Source organism: Myotis lucifugus, unplaced genomic scaffold (assembly GCF_000147115.1).
Source record: "Myotis lucifugus unplaced genomic scaffold, Myoluc2.0 scaffold_2736, whole genome shotgun sequence".
Classification (NCBI taxonomy): domain Eukaryota; kingdom Metazoa; phylum Chordata; class Mammalia; order Chiroptera; family Vespertilionidae; genus Myotis; species Myotis lucifugus.
In genome coordinates this window covers 1-20,114 of record NW_005873784.1, presented here as the reverse complement: position 1 = coordinate 20,114, position 20,114 = coordinate 1, and the positions used below count along the sequence as shown (strand labels likewise).

Here is a 20,114-nt window from a genome sequence, read left to right as displayed (position 1 = left end):
TTCAGCTTGGCACTCTGAGCACGTCTGGCTCGCCCCTTCTTAGCCCACTGTTTCCAAGCTCCTCCGGAAGAAACCTACAGCTGCTCCCACCAGGCCCAGGGGCCTTGGTGCAGGGAGTGAGGAGAAAAGGGTTCACAGCCATAGCCAATCCTTTTTTCCTTTTCTGCCCCACCCCCCTGCCCCACATTGTTTCCCCGGGAGCCACCCCTGTACACAGGTGCCCACCCAGGATACCGCTGCTGTACACAACCCCCCCCCCCCCGCCCCCCGGGCGCTCACATAGGAACCACCACCACCCTCTCAGGCCAACCATCCCCCAGCCCAGGACCCAGGCACACACCGGGCCAGTGATGCTGACAGTTCCTGAGCTAGCTCCTCCGGGTCCTGCACCTGCCCCACCTGGCCTCCATCAATGCCCCTGCTGCCTCCAGGGATAGCAGGGCCCTGAAGGAAGCAGAGGGGAGGGACATGACATTGGCCTGGGCCAAGTGTGTGCTCAGTTCAAGCTGGATGTTGATGTCCAGACTGGTAGCGATAGTCCTTTGCCCTCACAGCGCTCCCAGTCTCATGAGATGCCCCAGTAAGGGTAAAATTACTCCCTAACAAGGGAAGTAAATAACACGTGACCTCATCTGAAGGCAGTTCAGAAGGGCTTCCTGAGGGAGGTGATATTTAAACTCAGACCTCCAGGAGGTCAAGGACTTAACTAGATAAAGAAGTGACCCCTGTTCCTGGCAGGGGCACAGCAGATACAAAGGCTTAGAGGTGGAAGAGATGATTCAGATGAGGGTTCTATAAGCCACTGAAGGCTTTAAGCAGAGGGCAGACATGACTGACAAAAAGGGGGGGAAAGGAAGGATTCCTGGAGGGAGCCAGAACCAAAATTTCGGAAGAGATGAAGCATGGGCTGGGGCTATTGGGTAGAGGGGCAAGTGTGAATAGGCGTGGGAGAGGGGAATGAGGAGGTGCAGGTTTGAAGGGAAGACACTAAGCCCCTGGGGCTGATTGGGCTCAATACCCTCCCAAAAAAGACCCCAAAGTACAAAGTGTGAACTTCAACCTGCAGTTCCCCATTCAACTCATTTCTTTGTGCAGAAATGGAAGCCGAGGCTTGGCCAGAGACAGCCAGCCAGCAGGGTACTGCTCTCCCTCCCGGGTCCAGCAGAGCCGCTCACCTGGGACCAGGCCTCCTCATCGCCACTGCTCCCGCCACTGCTGCCACCACCGCTGCTGTTGGCCCCGCGCGTCTGAAGCTGCGCCCGTTCCCACTGCAGCTGCTCCAGCAGGAGCATGTGGACCGGGCCCTGGGCTCGGAGGGCTGCCTCCTGCAGCTCCAGACCCCGCTTCTCCCGCCGCACCAGCTGTAGCCTCAGCATCAGGTCCTCCAGGGTCTCCTGAGAAACCAAGGAGAGGGTGAAGCATCTGTGCCGCTAGGGTCAACGTCTGGGGAAACTGAGGTCCCAGGAGGCACCCACTGAGGGCTGGTCAAGCAAGAACTCAAGCCCTCACCTTGACCTTGTGTGGTGAGACATATCATCCTCCCGCCAGAACTACAGCTGTAGATATGGCAGTTCGGAGAGGGCAAGTAGTGTAGACAAGGTCAAGTAACAGCTCAGTGGAAGGGTCTGGAGTTTCTCCAAGTCCAGAACCTTTGGTCTTTCCCACCAGGCTAGAGAGCTCAGGTGGCGTCTCCTGCCCCATTTATTTTCCATAGGAAGGGCATTTTGGAAAGCCGTATTCAAAGTCTTATGAGGAACTGAATTCCAAAGGACAAACTCCTATTCATCCCTCAAAACTCCAGCCCCGATTCTCCTCCCTCCAGGAAGCCCGCCTCTAGCCCAGCAGAGCTTTTCCTTGCGACTTGGTCACCTAATCACATTCCTCATCCTCACCAAAGGGTTTTGTCCCACCAGGAAAGACTGACACAGTGACCCCGCCTGTGTGTACCCGTGTGGCCTCCAGGTCCTGCTGGATCCGCCTCTTCTCCAGCCGGGGCAGGGCTGGGCCAGGTTGAGTCTCCAGAATGGCCTGCACCAGGGCTTCTGCATGGGGCAGAGTGGGCATGGGTGCCAAGGTGGGGCCAGGCTCTGGGAGAATCTTCACCAGAGCACGGCGCTCCTGGAGACGCTGCACATAGCCCCGGAGCTGGAGAGCCACCTCCTGTAGGGTGGGCCTATCCACACTGCTGCCCTCAGGGCTATAGAAAACAGAAGAGGGGCCTCTGTCAACACTGGCAGGCACGGTTGTACTAACTTCATGCCAACGCTGGTGGGCTCCATCCTCTTTCATCTCACTGTCCATGATGGATCCTATGCCATCTGTGGTGGGCACTGTCATACTAACATGATGTGCACTATAATGTAAACCCCAGTGGGTACCGTGATCCATCAAGACAACATGGTGAACACTATCACATCAAAGGGGACCACTGCTCAGTCCAACATGGTGAACACCATCCCACCAACACAACAGACATCACCACTCGGCTTGCCAGCCCTGTTTGGCAGCAGGCCAACCTGACTAAGCACGGTCATGCCAGTTATAATCAGTGGGCATCGATGTTCATGCCCATCCTGGTGGGTCCTAGATCAACCTCCATGACTGTCAACTACCATGACAAATTTGTGGAGTATCAACCAGCCAATTCCAGTCAGGTCTCCACAGGGTCAGCTCTGGGAGCCAGCCCCATTCTCCAATCAGGATCCCATTTACTAGCTTGCCCAGTTCCAGGGGTTCCCAGGAGTACCTTGGCTGGGGATCCCACAGTGTTTCTCCATCCATGACAGCCTCCTCTTGAGCTAGCAGCCTCTGAGCCTCCTTCTCAGCTGCCTCCACATCACTCCTGGGGACTTCTGCTCCTGAGTCTGCCTCCCGGAGCGTGAGCAGGACTCTGTACACTTCCTCACAGTGCTCACTGTGGGACATTAGTTCTGAGTGCTCTGGGACACTCAGCCCCATCTTTCCGTGTAAGGGGTGTTTTCACTTGCTCCTGGTTCTCTCATATCTCCCTGACTCCCACCCCCAGAGGGCATGCGAACCTCTTCAGCATCCTTGGACTAAAATTGCCTTCAATTAATTTTCATGGTGAGAGAAAGTGCTTTCTTGAAGGGGTCCTGCCTCTCTTTGTGGATCAGGGCCATCCTCTAAATGTACCCATTCTCTTCCCAGCCATTGACATCATGGGCAGGATGCACTGACCTATATTGCAAGGCCAGACGTAGTGCTGTGGCCTCAGCCTCCCACTGGCCTAGCTGCATGCTGAGGCCCTCACACTGGCCCTTGTATCCCTGGAGCACAGCAGACAGCAGACGGTTAAAGCATTTGAGCTTCTCGATGTTTCTACCTCCAAAGATGGGGAAGAGAAAAAATGAGAGGCCTCACAGGGCAGTCAGGACCTTATCGATTTCCATTCTCCTCCCCAACCCTCACCCCCATTTCAGCTCCAGACTCGGGTTTATATCCTAGCAAAGCAGGTGCAGGTGCCCTTAAGAGCTCAACATTTGTGTCTCTTACCCCCGGAGCTGCTCCATCTGAGCTTCCACAATGTGCATCTCAGGGGCAAGGGGCCGGTTGGGGAGAGGCCCAAGGATCTGGGCACTGGAATCACTCTGGAGGCGCCGGAGCAGGGGGTGAGACAGGGAGAAGGGATCCTGCCAGCAAGAGGGGACTTGAATCACTCAGATTGGCATCAAGAGCCTAGTACTATGGGTTTAAGCTTTTCCAACCCCAGAAGCTGATGGATCACATGGCCAGGTTTGGGTCTCACTGCCCCAAACCCTAAGGATCTCAAATAAGTGGTTTTGAGCTTCCTACACTCACCGGAGTGGTCCAGGGTTCCCTGACAGTCCCAGAGCTGCTGGAACTGCTGCCCAAGCCATCCACTTGGCTTTGAGAGGGAGGTGGCAAGGGCTCCAGCCTCAGCAGGGAATCCTGCAGCTCCTGGACCTGGCAGGGTTATGGGAAATGTCAGGCCTGGGGGCCCCAAATGCCCACCTGTTCTTGGGGCAGTGGCAAGAGCCCCAGATACTCACTGCACCAGATTCCTCACTATATAACCTTGGGCGACTTAGCCACCCAAGACTTCTCTTTCTTTAGATGTACAGATAGCCAACAGGTACATGGAAAGGTGCTCAACATCACTAATCATCCGGGAAATGCTCTCAAAACTACAATGAGAATGACCTCACACCTGTTAGGATGTCTATTATAAAAAAGACAAGAAATGACCTGGCCGGTGTGGGATGCTGATCTGGATTCCTGGTTGGGGGCATGTAGGAGGCAGTCGATCGATGTTCAGCTCTCACATCAATGTTTCTCTCTCTCCCTCTTCCTTCCTCTCTTTCTCTAAAAATCAATAATTTTACAAAAAAAAAAAAACAAGAGCCAGCCCTGGCCAGGTAGCTCAATTGATTAAAGTGTTGTCCCAATCCACCAATGTTGAAGGTTTGATCCCCAGTCAGGGCACATACAAGAATCAACCAATGAATGTGTAACTAAGTGTAACAATAAATAGATGTTTCTCTATATATATTTCTCCCCCCCTCTCTAAAATCAATAAAAACTTTTAAAAATTAAAAATAGCCCTGGCCAGTAGTTGGTTAAGCGTTGTCCCGTGCACCAAAGGTTGCTGGTTTGATTTCCAGTCAGAGCACATATCCAGGTTGCAGGTTTGATCCCTGGTCGGAATGTGTGCTGGAAGCAGCCAACCAATGTCTCTCTCTCTCTCTCTCTCTCTCTCTCTCTCTCTCTCTCTCTCTCCCTCTATCCTTTCCTCTCTCTCTCAAATCAATAAAAACATTTTTTTAAAAGATAAGAAATAATGCCCTGGCTGGTTTGGCTCAGTGGATGGAGCGTTGGCCTGTGGACTGAGGGGTCCCGGGTTCGATTCTGGTCGGGGGCACATGCCTGGGTTATGGGCTCAATCCCCAGTGCGAGGGTTTGTGGGAGGTGGCTGTTTGGTGATTCTCACATTGATGTTTCTATCTCTCTCTTCCTCTCCCTTCCTCTATGAAATCAATAGAAATATTTTTACAAAGATAAGAAATAAGTGTTGGTGAGGATGTGGAGAAAAGGGAACCCTGGTGCACTATTGGGATTATAAGCAGTATGGAGGTTCCTCAAAAAAAATTAAGAATTGCCCAGCCAGTGTGACTCAGAGGTTGAGCATCGACCCATGAACCAGGAAGTCTGGGTCAGGGCACATGCCTGGGTTGCGGGCTCAATCCCCAGTGTGGGGCATGCAGGAGGCAGCTGATCAATGATTCTTATCAATGTTTCTGTCTCTCTCCATCTCTTCCTCTCTCTAAAATCAATAAAAATAAATTTTAAAAATAAATTTTAGTCTGGCCAGCGTGGCTCAGTGGTTGAGCATCCACCTAGGAACCAGAAGGTCACAGTTCGATTCCCAGTCAGGGCACATGCCCGGGTTGTGGGCTCAATCCCCAGTGTGGGGCATGCAGGAGGCAGCCAATCAATGATTCTCATCATTGATGTTTCTACCTTTCCCCCACTCTCCCTTCCTCTCTGAAATCAATTATATATATTAAAAGAATGCTTATTTAAAAAAATGAACAGATAGGCCCTGGCCAAGTAGCTTAGTTGGTTAGTGTCCTCCTGATATGCCAAGGTTGAGGGTTTGATCCCCAGTCAGGACACATACAAGAATCAATCAATTAATTTATAATAATAAAAGCGTAATATGCTAATTAGACTAGACAGCCAAACGACCTTCTGGACAACCTTCTGGACAAAGCCGGGGCTGCGAGGGCCGAGCCCCTTGCACGAATTTCGTGCATCAGGCCTCTAGTGCATAAATAAGTGGAACAACTAATAGGTGTTTCTCCTTCTCTCTCACATCAATAAATAAAAATTTTAATAAATAAAATAAATAAAAACAAACAAACTTCTCTTTTCCAGTTGGGGAATGGGCCCCATGCTGTAGGGGAATGGGCCCCACCCTTTGCTCTGGGTTCCCTAAGTCCCAGTCTTGCCAGCTGTAGATGACGCCTGCTCCCCTAAACTGCTGTCACCCACATGGCTTTAATCCACACGCTGAGGAGGCCTCTGGCCTTCACGCCCAAACCTGCCAGCTCCACCTTCAACATCTCCCATAATTTGCTCACTTCCCGCCACCTCCACAACGTCCACCATCTGGTGTCTGGACTAGTGCCTCCTCCTGAATCTCCAGGATTTCACCCTTGCTCCCCACATGCTGTTCCTCTCATTACAGCCAAGGGGTGACTTGTGAACACCTGCGTCAGGTGGTCACCCTCCCCTGCTCAGAACCCTCCCTGGCTCCCACTTCACTCAGAGCAAAAGCTCAAATCCTTCCTGCAGCCCACAGGGCTCTGCAGGAGCCGCCTGTCACCTCCCTGCTCTCATCTCCTCCCACAACCTCCACACTGGCCTTCTCACTGTTCCTCAAACTTGCCACTCGCACTCCCACTTCAGGGCCTTTGCATATGCCATTCCCTCTGCCTGGCATGACCACTGACCAGATCTTTGCATGGCTCCTCCCTCAACCCCACGTGTGTGGTCCTTATTCAAGTGTCACCTCCTACATCAGGGGTGGGGAACTTCATTTGGTCTGGCCCTGCCAAGGCATTAGGGGTGAGTTAATTAAATGTTTGACCAAATAGCAGGTTAATTTTTAAGTTGATAATTTTGTATGGCCTGTGAATGATGTCATAAATATCCAAATGGCCCTTGGCAGAAAAAAGATTCCACACTCCTATTCTAAGTAATTGCCTTAATTAAGATTGCAAGGGACCTGCCCTAGCTGGTTTGGCTCAGTGGATAGAGCGTCGGCCTGCAGACTGAAGGGTCCCAGGTTCGATTCTGGTCAAGGGCACATGCCTGGGTTGCGGACTTGATCCCCAGTAGGGGGTGTCCAGGAAGGCAGCCAATCAATGATTCTCTCTCATCACTGATGTTTCTATCTCTCTCTTCCTCTCCCTTCCTCTCTGAAATCAATAAAAAATATATATATACATATATTAACTAAAATTAAAAAAAAGATTGCAAGGGACCTGTGTCTTTGGGGGCTCAGCAGTCAATGCTGCATAAGTTTTTCCGATGAACCAGTGATTGAGCATCTCCTATGCCAGGCTGCCTCCTTCCTCAGACACTGAGCCCTGGGAGGCAGGGATGCCCACTCACCTCTCTCTGCAGCGTCTCCTTCTCTCCCTGGAGGGCCTCCAGGGAGGCCTGCATGTGGATTAGCTCGTCCTCACGGCTGCCCAGGGCCAAACGTAGCCAGGCGTTCCTTTCTGCCAGGTGGGCCACCTCCCGCTGGCAGCCCCCTGCCCCCTCCAGCTCCAGGCAGGGCCTTGGTTCCCCCTGGATTCTGCCCTCCATCTCCACTGGCCCAGGACAGCTGAGGGGCTGGCAGCGCCAGGCGGCAGCTGCAGCCTCCAGTGAGCTCAGAGCATGCTGGAGAGTCTGAAACACGTCGGGGGCCCCAGGTGCAGCGAGGACAGCCTCCTCAGCCTCTGGGGCATGGTGGGCTTCTTCTGCAGGCTCCTGGGGCCCATCGAGGGCTGGGGCCAGCCCCCTGCTAGAGTCCCCATCAGCCTCTTTGTCAGTTCTGTGAAGTGAGCGATGGAAGTTTCTGGAAATGGGGATATCTGGGGCGTCTGGCACACAGGGGTTGTGTGTTAACACTGGCAGTGCATTATGCAGGGCCTTAAAAATCAGGCTGCGGCAGGCAATGGGAAGCCATGGTGTGCGTGTGAGCAGGGGTGGTGGTAGGGGACACAAGCAGAGCTCTGGGTAGGAAAGAGCTGGAGTGGGAGACGCGGACCAAGCAGGCCTTACCTGCTCCTCGGGCCTTGCCCCCTCTCCTCTGCCTCAGGGCCCAGCAGCTCAGGTTTGCAGCTTTCCTGAGATGGCACAGGGCCCAGCTCAGAGCTTCCGCTGGCTGCCTCGGCCTCCTCTGAACTCTCAGCCACAGGGTCCAGCTCAACCTGCAAAGGACCATCAGGGCTCTGAGCTCCCAGCCAGGGGGCCCGCTGAGCTGGCTGTGGCAGGGAGCAGGGGCACTTACAGGTGGAGCATGTCTCCCTCGCCGGCTTCGGGGCCGTGTGGCCCGGGCGCTCATTGCTGTCCACAGATCAGTGTCTTCTGAAACCCCTCCCTTGTCCCCCCCTAAAACCACAGCCTGATCTCAGCTCTTGCCTTTGTTGTCCTGGCAAATAGCCTCAATTTCCTCTCCTGTGAAATGGGCATTGATTTCTCCCCTCCAGAAGGAGTCCTGAGTAATCAATGCTGATGTGGCACGTTTCAACGCCTCTGTTGACAGACAGCTCACTACCTACCAAGGCTGCCCTGACCTCCCCCTTCTCTTCTGCCTCCTTTATTTTTCACTGCCTTGGTGCTCCCCTCCCTCCTCTATCTGGGCCTAGGATGAGGACTTCAAGAGTCCTCTCTTTAAAAAAAAAAAGAGTCCTCTCTCCTCCCCAGGGCCCTCCCTAACCAGAGGACCTGATCCTGGGGTTGGGTCCCCTCAGCCCACTCCACTTCTCTGTTCCTCCGGGAGCACCTTGTCAGAGGCCTGAGTCCCTGGACACTCTTGGGGTCACTGGCCACTGCCCGCTCAGGCCAGGGCTGCCCAGGCTGGCCTGGGAGGGGCCAGGAAACAGGAAGCCCCCTCCCCTGGTCACATGACTTGTTATTGTTCAGTTTCCTTTTCGAGGACAATGCCTTCCTCCAGTCCCAGCAGGGGACATGTGTCCAGCTCCTGAGATGTCTGTCCCTCCTCACCTCAGCCTCCAAGGCCACGGCTCTTCTACCTCCAAGCCTCAATTCCCTTGTGTAAAATGGGGAATAAATATAGCATCTACCTACAGTGTCATGGAGTTTTTTGTTTGTTTGTTTTTAAGGAGAAAAAAAAAGAAGTTTATTGGAAGCAATGAAAATCCTGCCAGAATCAAGAAAACACTAAATAGCCAGACCTTACAAAGACTAGGAGCTGGCTCTGGCCAGGTAGCTCAGTTGGTTGGAGCATCATCCTGTGCAGCAAAGGGTTGTGGGTTCCATTCCCAGTCAAAACACACACCTAGATTGCAGGATGGGTACAGGAGGTATCCGATCAGTCTTGCCTGTTTCATTTGCCCAGCACTTGACAAGTGCTCAATTAATATATTTTTCTTATTCTTCCTCTTCTTAAAGGATACCTTTCAGCATTTCATATAATACTGATTTGTTGGTGGTGAACTCCTTTAGCTTTTTCTTATCTGTGAAGCTCTTTATCTGACCTTCAATTCTGAATGATAGCTTTGCTGGATAAAGTAATCTTGGTTGTAGGATCTTGGTATTCATCACTTTGACTATTTCTTGCCACTCCCTTCTGGCCTGCATGGTTTCTGTTGAGAAATCAGCTGACAGTCGTATGGGTACTCCCTTGTAGGTAACTGACTGTTTTTCTCTTGCTGCTTTTAAGATTCTCTCTTTGTCTTTTGTTCTTGGCATTTTAATTATGATGTGTCTTGGTGTGGTCCTCTTTGGATTCCTTTTGTTTGGGGTTCTCTGTGCTTCCTGGACTTGTAAGTCTATTTCTTTCACCAGGCAGGGGAAGTTTTCTGTCATTATTTCTTCAAATAAGTTTTCAAAATCTTGCTCTCTCTCTTCTTGTGTCATGGCGTTTTAACAAGCAATTTGCATGTGGCCAGGCACCATCAGGGAAATGAATGACAACACGCACTCTTTTTTTTTTTTTAATTTCACAGAGGAAGGGAGAGGGAGAGAGAGAGAGAAGCATCAATGATGAGCTGCCTCCTTCGCGCTCCCTACTGGGGTTCGAGCCTGCAACCCGGGCATGTGCCCTGCCTGGGAATGGAACCCTGGCCTCCTAGTTCATAGGTCGATGCTCAACCACTGAGCCGCACCGGCCGGGCGCAACATGCACTCCTTGTGCTCTATCACCAGTCCATGTCTGCTTCCTCTGCCAGCTGCTGTTTCTCCTACAAAATGCTGAATTCCTCAGAGCTACATGGTTTTTACACCCTACCCACTTTACCTGCATCCACCTCTAACGGGCTTTCTTGTCTTCACCCATAATTACAGCCCACACCTCTCTTGTCCCACCTTGAGGCCAGCCCAGCCCCCAACCCCTGTCCACTCCCTTCCCCACCCAGGCCCCAGAGACAGAGATCTGATTATTCGCTTCCCTTGCTCACACTCAATGCCCTTGGGAAACATTTCAAGCTCTTCAACCTGGCATTCAAAGCCCTTCAAAATTCTACGTGCGCCCTGACCGGTTTGGCTCAGTGGATAGAGCATTGGCCTGCGGACTCAAGGGTCCCGGGTTCGATTCTGGTCGAGGGCATGTGCCTTGGTTGCGGGCACATCCCCAGTGGGGAGTGTGCAGGAGGCAGCTGATCGATGTTTCTCTCTCATCGATGTTTCTGGCTCTCTATCCCTCTCCCTTCCTCTCTGTAAAAAATCAATAAAATATTTTAAAAAATTGTACATGCTGCTTGCACCCATGTAGGCTCCACGCTATATCCATGATGGCCCCCTCCACGAACAGCGGAAGGTTCTCCGCTCTCTCACACCCCCAGGCCTTTGGTCATGCCGTAACCAGGGCCTGAAACACCCTGTCCTTCCTTCTGCAGTTGGATTAAATGTGCGGAGACTGGAGTAGCCTGAATCCTCCCAGTCCCACTGACAGATGCTAGGAGGTTGGATCTTCCTGCTTATGGAGAGAGAGAAATTGTACTTCTCTGACTTGGGTACCCAGGGAAATTGACATCCTCACTCTTTCTTTTTTTAAAAAATTTTGGTAACCTTTAATACAGTTAGTTTCTCTTTTATGTTTTAAATATATTTCTTTATTGATTTCAGAGAGGAAGGGAGAGGGAGAGAGAGAGAGATAGAAATATCAATGATGAGAGAGAATTATTGATCAGCTGCCTCCTGCACGCCCCCTACTGGGGATCGAGCCCTCAACCCAGGCATGTGCCCTTTTGCAGGCCGACGCTCTATCCACTGAGCCAAGCCGGCTAAGGCACAGATACATTCTTGACAATGAAGTCCACGTTGTCCTCAGGAAGAGTTTCACTCAATACTTCATGGCTCATTTCAACACTTAATTTACTTCAGTTGTAACACTGACTGGAGCAAAGGTGACCACCAGGCCAGACTGGAAAATGCTAGTGTCTACTCAGCCCACAGGGACAGCACCGACATTACGGATTTTGGAGCCATCGTGGAGGGGCAGGCACAAGGGCTTGTCAGTTAGATGAGTTGGTGGCAAGATGCAATGCAGCTTCAAGCACGATTCCCCTGGTGTTGCCATCTTTACCGGTGACTTTCCAGCCCTTGAACCAAGGCATGTCAGTACCTGGCTCCAGCATGTTGCCACCATTCCAACCAGAAATTGGCACCACAGCTACAGTATCAGGGTTGTAGCTAATTTTCTTAATGTAGGTGCTCACTTCATTTGCTATTTCCTTGTATCTCTTCTGGCTGTAGGATGGCTCAGTGGAATCCATTTTGTTAACATCAACAATTACTTGTTTCACATCCAATGTGTAAGCCAGAAGGGCATGCTCACAGGTTTGCCCATTCGTGGAGTTATCAGCTTAAAATTCACTAACACCAGCAGCAATAATCAGAATATCATAGTCAGCCTGAGATGTGCCTGTAATCATGTTTTTTTAAATATATATTTTTATTTATTTCAAGAGGAAGGGAGAGGGAAAGAAATGTCAATGATGCCTCCTGCATGCCCCCTACTGGGGATCGAGCAACAACCCGGGCATGGGCCCTTGAGCAGAATCAAACCCGGGACCTTTCAATCCACAGGCTGATGCTCTATCCACTGAGCCAAACCGGCTAGGGAATGTAATCATGTTTTTTATAAAGTCTCCGTGTCCTGGGGCATCAATGATGGTCACATAATACAGTGGGGCCTTGACTTACGAGTTTAATTCGTTCCGTGACAGAGCTCGTAACTCAAATTACTCGTATGTCAAATCAACAGTGAAAGAGTGAGACACGTGATGCTGGGCTGATGTTGTGGCGTTCACTGTGACGTTCGCTGTGCCAACTAGTGGTGGGGTATCTGAAGCTGGCTCGTAACCCGAATTTTAGCTCGCAACTCAAAGCAAAAAATCTGCCGAGAGACGGCTGGTATCTCGAAAAACTCGTTAGTCGGGACACTCGTAAGTCAAGGCCCCACTGTACTTACTGGTCTCAATTTTCACAGGGAGGTATCAATGGTGATACCACACTCAGGTTCAGCTTTTAGTTTATTTATCCAAGACCCAGGCATACTTGAAGGAGCCCTTTCCCATCTCAGTAGCTTCCTCACATGTTTGATATTTCTTTTGCCCATCCCACCACATTTGTAGATCAGATGGCCAGTAGTGGTAGACTTGCCAGAATCTGCGTGTCCAATGATGATGATGTTGATATGAGTCTTTTCCTTTCCCATGTTGGCTTACATTTAGCAGTGGCTTTCCTGACACCTGTGTTCTGGTGGCAAACCCTTTGCAGAACAGTCAGAGTAGATTTTAAATAGTTTTGGGGCTAAGGGAAGAAGTGTGCCTGAAAAAGGAAGGGTGGTTTGAAATAGTTCCGGCTTATTTTTTAATTTTTTTAAAATTGAACTTACTGGAATCACGTTGGTTAATAAAATTATATAGGTTTCAGGTGTACAATTCTATAACACATCATCTCTATATTGTATTGTGTGTTCACCACAAGTCAGCCTTCCGTCTTAGTATCTTTTTCTTTTTTTAAAAAATATATTCTAGCCCTAACCGGTTTGGCTCAATGGATAGAGCGTCGGCCTGCGGACTCAGGGGTCCCAGGTTCGATTCTGGTCAAGGGCATGTACCTTGGTTGCGGGCATATACCCAGTGGGGAGTGTGCGGGAGGCGGCTGATCGATGTTTCTCTCTCATCGATGTTTCTAACTCTCTATCCCTCTTCCTACCTCTCTGTAAAAAAATCAATAGAATATATATATTCTATTGATTTTTTTACAGAGAGGAAGGAAGAGGGATAGTTAGAAACATTGATGAGAAACATCAATCAGCTGCCTCCTGCACACCTCCTACTGGGGATGTGCCTGCAACCAAGGTACATGTCCTTGACCAGAATCAAACCTGGGACCCCTGAGTCCGCAGGCTGATGCTCCATCCACTGAGCCAACCCGGTTAGGGCAGTATTTTTTTTTTTTAATATATTTTATTGATTTCTTACAGAGAGGAAGGGAGAGGGATAGAGAGTTAGAAACATCCATCAGCTGCCTCCTACACACCTCCGACGGGGGCTGGGCCCGCAACCAAGGTACATGCCCCTGACTGGAATCGAACCCGGGACCCTTCAGTCCGCAGCCGACGCTCTATCAACTGAGCCAAACCAGTCAGGGCTAGGGCAGTATTTTTTATTTTTGCAAATATATATAAAACAAGAAGAATTAATTGGGAGGGGCCTTGGGCCTGGCCACGCCCACATCAGGCCGCAAAACCCCGCCCCTCGCCCACAAATCAGCCGCGCCTCTTCTAAATCCCGCCTCCCCCCAAATAAATAAATAAATTCCGCCCAATCTTGTCCCACGCAGCCTTTTACACTGCAGCTAGGCCCTCTCCATCCCGCTGAGCCTGGTCCACGAAAGCCCACTGTCCTCGGTTCATCGCAGCCTATGCCTAGAACCGCGGACCAGCGTAGTCTGATTCCGCCGAAATAAAAACTCCGCCTCATTTAGCTTCTAGCCAATCAGATTCAAGATCCCGCCCTACGTATCCCTTCGCCACCTACCAAACCTCACCCCTAGCGAAGCACCAACCTATCAGCTTCCGAGACTCTTCAGCCTGGGTCAGGTCACCGTTCCACGCGCTCCGCGGCCCGCTGGACTACATTTCCCAGGAGGCGTCGCGGCCGCGCCGCACCAAGTCCGGCTGCGAAGATGGCGGCTTCCTAGCGAGTCGGCAGCCCAGTCGGAGGGAGGCTGAGGCTACGGTGAGCAGAAGCGGGTGTTGAAAGCGTGTGGGGCTCGTCCCTCGAGGCCTAGCTCCCGTAGCCCTCGGGACCTAGCCCCCTGCCTCCTTGGAAGCTTCCGTTCCCAGGTCTGGTTTCTCCCGCAGCCTAGCCTCCACCCCTCTTCTACAGCTAGTTCCTTGGAGGTTGTGGGGCTGCGGGGCGCTCAGAGACCATCCCGGGCAGCCCGCACCCATTGCCCAGACAGGCAGGCTGTCCCGTTGGCGTCCTGTCTTTCCTCAAAGGGACCTGTGGCACCCAGATCCCCGCCCCTCGCTTGTGCCGACACCCCCATGTACAGACACCCCCTAGGCAGCCCAGCGTCCACGGGGGAGAATCCTAGAGGTTATGATTCCTTTGTTTACCAAGACATTTTCAGTTCCAGGTTACAGAAAACCCAACTCAATCTATCTGAAGCAAGAAAGGGGAATTAGTGGCGTATAGACTGGTTCCAGGTGCTCAGAACTCCGCCCGCTGTTCTCTGGGTGAGCATCACTCCCGTCGGCTCTTTCCTTTCTCGGAGGCTAACGAGGCTCCTAGCAACTCTCTCCTTGTAGCTCCCAAGCTCTGCAACTCGAAGGAACCCCTCCCCTAATGGCAGTGTTGTAAGTCTCAGAGCTGCCCCTCGCTGGCCTGTATTGGGTCATGTCCCCATTCCTGAGCCATTCACAGTAGCCAGTTGTGTTCACTGGCTTTGTAGTTGTTTTCACTACAGAAGTGTGCATGGAGGCTGTTACCTTAAGTTAGAGTGGATGCTTGGCTGATAAGTGTAAAGGCACCCATTCTACAGATGAGGAAACTGAGGCCCTGAGAGAAGTGACTCATAGTCGGTACCAGCAAGTGCCCTATCCTTCTGGGTAACCAAATGTTTCTGAAATTCCTAAGGGCAGAATTCTGGCTTCCCCCATCCCTGCTTCATCCAGCCACTCAGGAGCCATGGAGGTGGCAGAGCCCAGCAGCCCCACCGAGGAAGAAGAGGAGGAGGAGGAGGAAGAGCAGTCAGTGGAGCCAAGGCCCCGTACACGCTCCAACCCTGAGGGGGGCTGAGGACCGGGCACTGGGGGCCCAGACCAGTGTGGGAAGCCGAAGTGAGGGTGAGGGTGAGGCGGCCAGTGCGGATGATGGGACCCCGAACGCTCTGGGAGCTGGCCCCAAGCCCTGGCAGGTGCCCCCACCAGCCCCTGAGGTCCAGGTGCGGACACCAAGGGTCAACTGTCCAGAGAAGGTGGTAAGTGAGAATTTGGCCGTAAGCTCTGAGGCTTTGGGGAACCTTGGGTTGACATTCTCGCCTTTTTGGGATTCACTCTGCAAACAGCCCTTTTGTATTAGTTTCCTGGGGCTGCCGCAACAAATTACAGTGAGCTGGGGGGCTTCTCTGACAGTCCTGGAAACCAGAAGTCTGAAATCAAGATGTTGGCAGGGACCCCATTTTCTCCGGAGGCTCTCGGGGAGGCTCTCCTTACTCGTTCAGCTTTGGGGGGCTCCAGGCATCCTTGGCTGCGGCTGATCACTCCCATCTCTGTCTGTTTTCACATGGCCCTCCCCTCTCTGTCTTTGTGTCTCCTGTCCTGTCTGTCATAAGAGTACTTGTCACCGGATCAGATGATCTTCTTTCAATTTCTTTATTTTAATTACATCATCAAGGTCTCTAATTCTAAGTAAAGTCACATCTGAGGTTCTAGGCAAACATATCTTCTGGGGGCCACAGTTCAACCCACTATACCCTTATTTCCTTGTTTCTGTGTCATGTATTCTCTTGTTTGCTTACTCACTTATTAACCTGGACTTCTAGTCCAGCGCTCTTTCCCCTGAGCCACCAACTTCCAAAGTGGATAGCTTGACTGAGAACTGGGGGTCCTCTTACCACCTTTCAGATGGGTCTGCTTAAAGAGGGCCAAGCATGTGGGGGCCGGTGTTAACATCCAGGCACGAGGGACTGCCAGTCACAGTGCCTTCACCACCCTCCAACTTCATTGCAGATCATCTGCCTGGACCTGTCGGAGGAAATGTCACTGCCAAAATTGGAGTCGTTCAACGGGTGAGAGGGACATTTGAGGGCTTGAATGTGTAGCTACAACTTGGAGGGGCCCAGCCTGAAAAGCACAGGGCTCTCTCTCAGACTCACACCACTGTGGTCTGGCTCGGGGCCTGGCGGTATCAGAGCATAGCGACAGTAACTGGTAATGGTACAGCGGTGGCCCCTCAGGCTCTGTTCCAAGCATGTGAGAGGTATCAAGCCACCAGTCAATGTGTCTGTGGCACATCAATGTTTTTCTCCCTCCTCTCTCTCCCCTCCACCCCCCTCCCTTCCACTCTCTAAAATCAGTGTCATAGCAATGACTTGGAAACTCAGAGAAGCAGAGTAACTTGCCTAAGACCATAGCAAGTAGGTGGAGCAAGAATTCAGACTCATGCTTAGCTGACCCCAAAGCCCTTGCCCTGAGCAGGCAGGGCTCTGTGGGGTTGAGCAACAGAACCTGGAGAGGGTCTGAGACGCTCTGGGAGATACTGAAGACAAGCATGTCCCCCCCCCGCCCCGCCCCCAACACACACACACACTGTGTGACGTGGGCCAGGGCCTCATTGTAGCGCTGGTGGAAGGTTCCCCAGGATGGACAGGTGAGGGGATAAGCCTCGCCCCCAGGCCTGACTCTCCTTAACCACCCCCTCATTCTCTGTCCCTCTCCAGCTCCAAAACCAATGCTCTCAATGTCTCCCAGAAGATGATTGAGATGTTTGTGCGGACAAAACACAAGATTGACAAAAGCCATGAGTTTGCACTGGTGGTGGTGAACGATGACACCGCCTGGGTGAGGCTGGGGCACCCTGGGGTCCCCTGGGGGTAGGGATGAGGCTGGGTGCTCTGGGACCCCCTGGGGGCAGAGAGCACTTTGCTGAGGCCTGTGTTTCCCCACAGCTGTCTGGACTGACCTCCGACCCCCGTGAGCTCTGCAGCTGCCTCTACGACCTAGAGACGGCCTCCTGCTCCAACTTCAGTATCCTTCCAGGCAGAGGCACCTCAGGGGGCAGGGGGCAGTGTGAGAGGCTGGCTTGTCTTGTACCCAGAACCCAGATAGTCTGAGCTTGGAGGGAGCCAACTCACATTGGATCAGGTCCAGATCTCAGCTCTGCTGCAGCAGGCTTGGGCCAGTCACCTCTCTGGCTTTCAGTTTCTTTTGAGCCTTGGCCAGTATGCTCAGTGGTTAGAGCGTCGGCCTGCATACAGGAGGGTTGTGGGTTAGATTCCAGTCAAGGGCATGTACCTGGGTTGCAGTTCCGATCCCCACCCCTAGTTGGGGCACATACGGGAAGCAACCAATCGATGTGTCTGTGGCACATCAATGTTTTTCTCCCCACACCTCCCCTCCTCCTCCCCCCTCCCTTCCACTCTCTAAAATCAAAAATATCCTCACTTCTTGGGTGAGGATTTAAAAAAGAAAGAGAGCCCTAGCCAGTTTGGCTCAGTGGATAGAGCATCAGCCTGTAGACCAAAGGGTCCTGGGTTTGATTCCAGTCAAGGGCGAGTACCTTGGTTGCAGGCTCCTCCCTGGCCGGGGCCCTGGTCAGGGCAAGTGCAGGAGGCAACCAATCAATGTGTTTCTCTCACACTGCTGTTTCTCTCTGTCTTTCCCTCTCTCTTCCACTCTCTCTAAAATCAATGGAAAAATATCCCCGGGTGAGGATTAACAAAAAAAGAGAGTTTATTTGAGCCAAACTGATGACATTGCCAGGAAGCAAAATCCCAAATGCTCCCCAGGCTCTCAGTTTCTTCATCTGTAAAATGGGAGGCAGGCTACCTCTTACCCCATGGGTCCCTGTCGAGGTAAAGTCGTAACACAGAAGCAGAACCAGCTGATTTGGACTCGGGATGTCAAAACTGTGCCCACAGGGGGAGCACTCCATCCAGGGCCAATTATACATTTGGTGCCATTTGCTCAAAAAATGCGAATATGTGACTGAAAAGTCACAGTCACCACTACATCACATTTTTTTTAAATATATGTTTTTATTGATTTCAGAGAGGAAGGGAAAGTGAGAGAGAGAAACATCAATGATGAGAGAGAATCATTGATTGGCTGCCTCCTGCATGCCCCCTACTGGGGATTGAGCCTGCAACCTGGGCATGTGCCCTTGACTGGAATGGAACCCGGGACCCTTCAGTCTGTAGGCCGTCACTCTGTCCACTGAGCCAAACCAGCTAGGGCACTACATCACATTTTATGCTAATTTGAACATGAAAGGCTCACATGCAGCTCAAAACTTAGATAAAATATCATCCCTGTGAGTTAGAAAACGTGAGAGAGTTGGGAGGAGGGGAACAGGAACGCCCATAGCTCTTCGTAAGGGGCGTGGCCCTGGCCTGAGGGGAAGGGGAGTTTTGAATCACCAGTGGTCTTCAGGGCATCCCATGTCAGCCCCCTCGTCTGTGATCTCTGCTGAGGACAACAGGCTCAGGCCACGGGGCTGGGGTCACACACGGTTTCCTGCACAGTGGGACCTGGCCCCAGGTTCTGAGGCACCTGGGGTCTCCTGGCATCAGGATGAGGGGAGTCATGCACCCTTCCCACCCGTGCTCTGCCGCCTGTGTTCTTAGCATCCCCACCAGATATGGAAGGTCTCTTCAGCCTCATGTAAGTCCTTCCTTCCCCGTATCTCACCCTCTGTATTAGTCCTATGGTGGCCCATGGCCCTCCACACCATTGTTTTAGCCCAGGAGGCTGCATACTCTTTCAATAAAAAGCCAGATAGTAAATGTGTTTGGCTTTGCAGATCATAACAACTGACTCTGCCTTAGGAATCCAAAGGCAACCACAGACTCTGTGGGCACAGTGGGCATGGCCATCTCTATATATAAAAGCCTAAGCAACTGGTGGACTGGCCAGTAGCTATAATGCGCACTGACCACCAGGGGGCAGACTCTCAACGCAGGAGCTGCTGAGCTGCGTGACTTGGCAGGTGTGGTTCTCGGGTGATGCAAGCTGAACCAGAGAGGAAGCAGCCCAGTTCCGGGGTGTGTCATCCGAGACCCGCCCTCGCAATCCGGACCCGTTGGGGGATGTCGGAGAGCCAGTTTCGGCCCGATCCCCGCAGGCCAGGCCGAGGGACCCCACCGGTGCACGGCCTCTAGTGTGTCAATAAATTTTATTGATAAGCACTGAATTTCATGTCATTTCCACATGTCATGAAATATTCATTTGATTTTCCCCCCTCCAGGTATTTAAAAATATGAATCCATTCTTAGTTTGTGGGCCCTACTATTCTAATCTCCATTTTCACCAGCCCCTGATGCTGGGCACAGAGCTTGTGTTGCCTTTAATTAACTTGGTACAAACATCTCAGCAAATTTTGCAAGTGAACCCATGAGGTAAATTCACAGTAGAGGACATACTTGATTAAGGGGGGGGATTATTTTGCTAGACATTGCCAAAGTACTGCCTCAGAAATTAACCGTTTATTTCCCCTGGCACCAGGACTGATCATGCTGCTGAAAGCTCTGCTTGTGTGATAGTGCTTTTCTCTGAGCCTTTTCTTCATTCATTTTAAAGCCGTTTGGCATTCCTGTAGTGATTTGTCTTTTTGTCCCCTTTACCGGTTTTTCTATGAGGAAGTTGGCTTTTTTCTTGTGAAGGACCAGATTTGCTTTTTACATAGGAAGGACCTTGCCCTCTGCCTAGTGCCCTCTGCCCGTGAGATCCAGATGTGGCCAAGTAGGGAAATGTGTCTTGATTTAGATAAAAGATTAAGTCCCTTCCTAAGAGTTCCTGGCCTGGTGGGGCAGGGCCAACTCCATGTGATGGGGGACACTCAGGGTGGGCGGAGCAGGCTTCAGCTTTGGGTTTAGCAAAACAGAAGAGGTCAGGCAGAGGGTAAGGCTGGGAGGTGCTCTGGGCAGAGAGAACAGCATGTGGGAAGGCTCAGAGCCAGCAGTCAACTGGGGAGGGGACAGGTGGGGCTCTGCATGCCCAGCAAGGAGCTGGCTCTCCAAAGGTGATGAAGGGAGGGACCCCCAGAGTTGTTCTCATCTGTCCCCTTACTGTGCAGTCAACAGAAGACGGAGCTGCCAGTCACGGAGAATGTGCAGACGATCCCACCCCCATATGTGGTCCGTACCATCCTTGTCTACAGCCG

At 51.8% G+C, this 20,114-nt stretch overlaps 2 protein-coding genes across 2 annotated transcripts; one reads left to right on the top strand and one right to left on the bottom strand.

Moving 5' to 3' along the window:
• Positions 1–340: 340 nt before the first annotated feature.
• On the bottom strand, positions 341–8,144 carry USHBP1 (USH1 protein network component harmonin binding protein 1; the record flags this gene model as incomplete). The annotated part of the gene is made up of 10 exons (XM_023749088.1): positions 8,045–8,144; positions 7,816–7,964; positions 7,159–7,585; positions 3,820–3,945; positions 3,514–3,650; positions 3,199–3,339; positions 2,747–2,914; positions 1,948–2,197; positions 1,176–1,394; positions 341–444 (listed from the first exon to the last, which is right to left on the bottom strand). Coding segments are annotated over exons 1-10 (1,775 nt in total), but the record flags the coding sequence as incomplete, so codon positions are not given.
• A 5,719-nt stretch (positions 8,145–13,863) lies between these two features.
• LOC102440895 (BRISC and BRCA1-A complex member 1-like) lies at positions 13,864–20,109 on the top strand (the record flags this gene model as incomplete). The annotated part of the gene is given in 8 exon segments (XM_014450577.1): positions 13,864–13,967; positions 14,871–15,023; positions 15,025–15,213; positions 15,965–16,023; positions 16,675–16,795; positions 16,903–16,981; positions 18,592–18,616; positions 20,028–20,109. Coding segments are annotated over 7 exon segments (657 nt in total), but the record flags the coding sequence as incomplete, so codon positions are not given.
• Between the last annotated feature and the right edge of the window lie 5 nt (positions 20,110–20,114).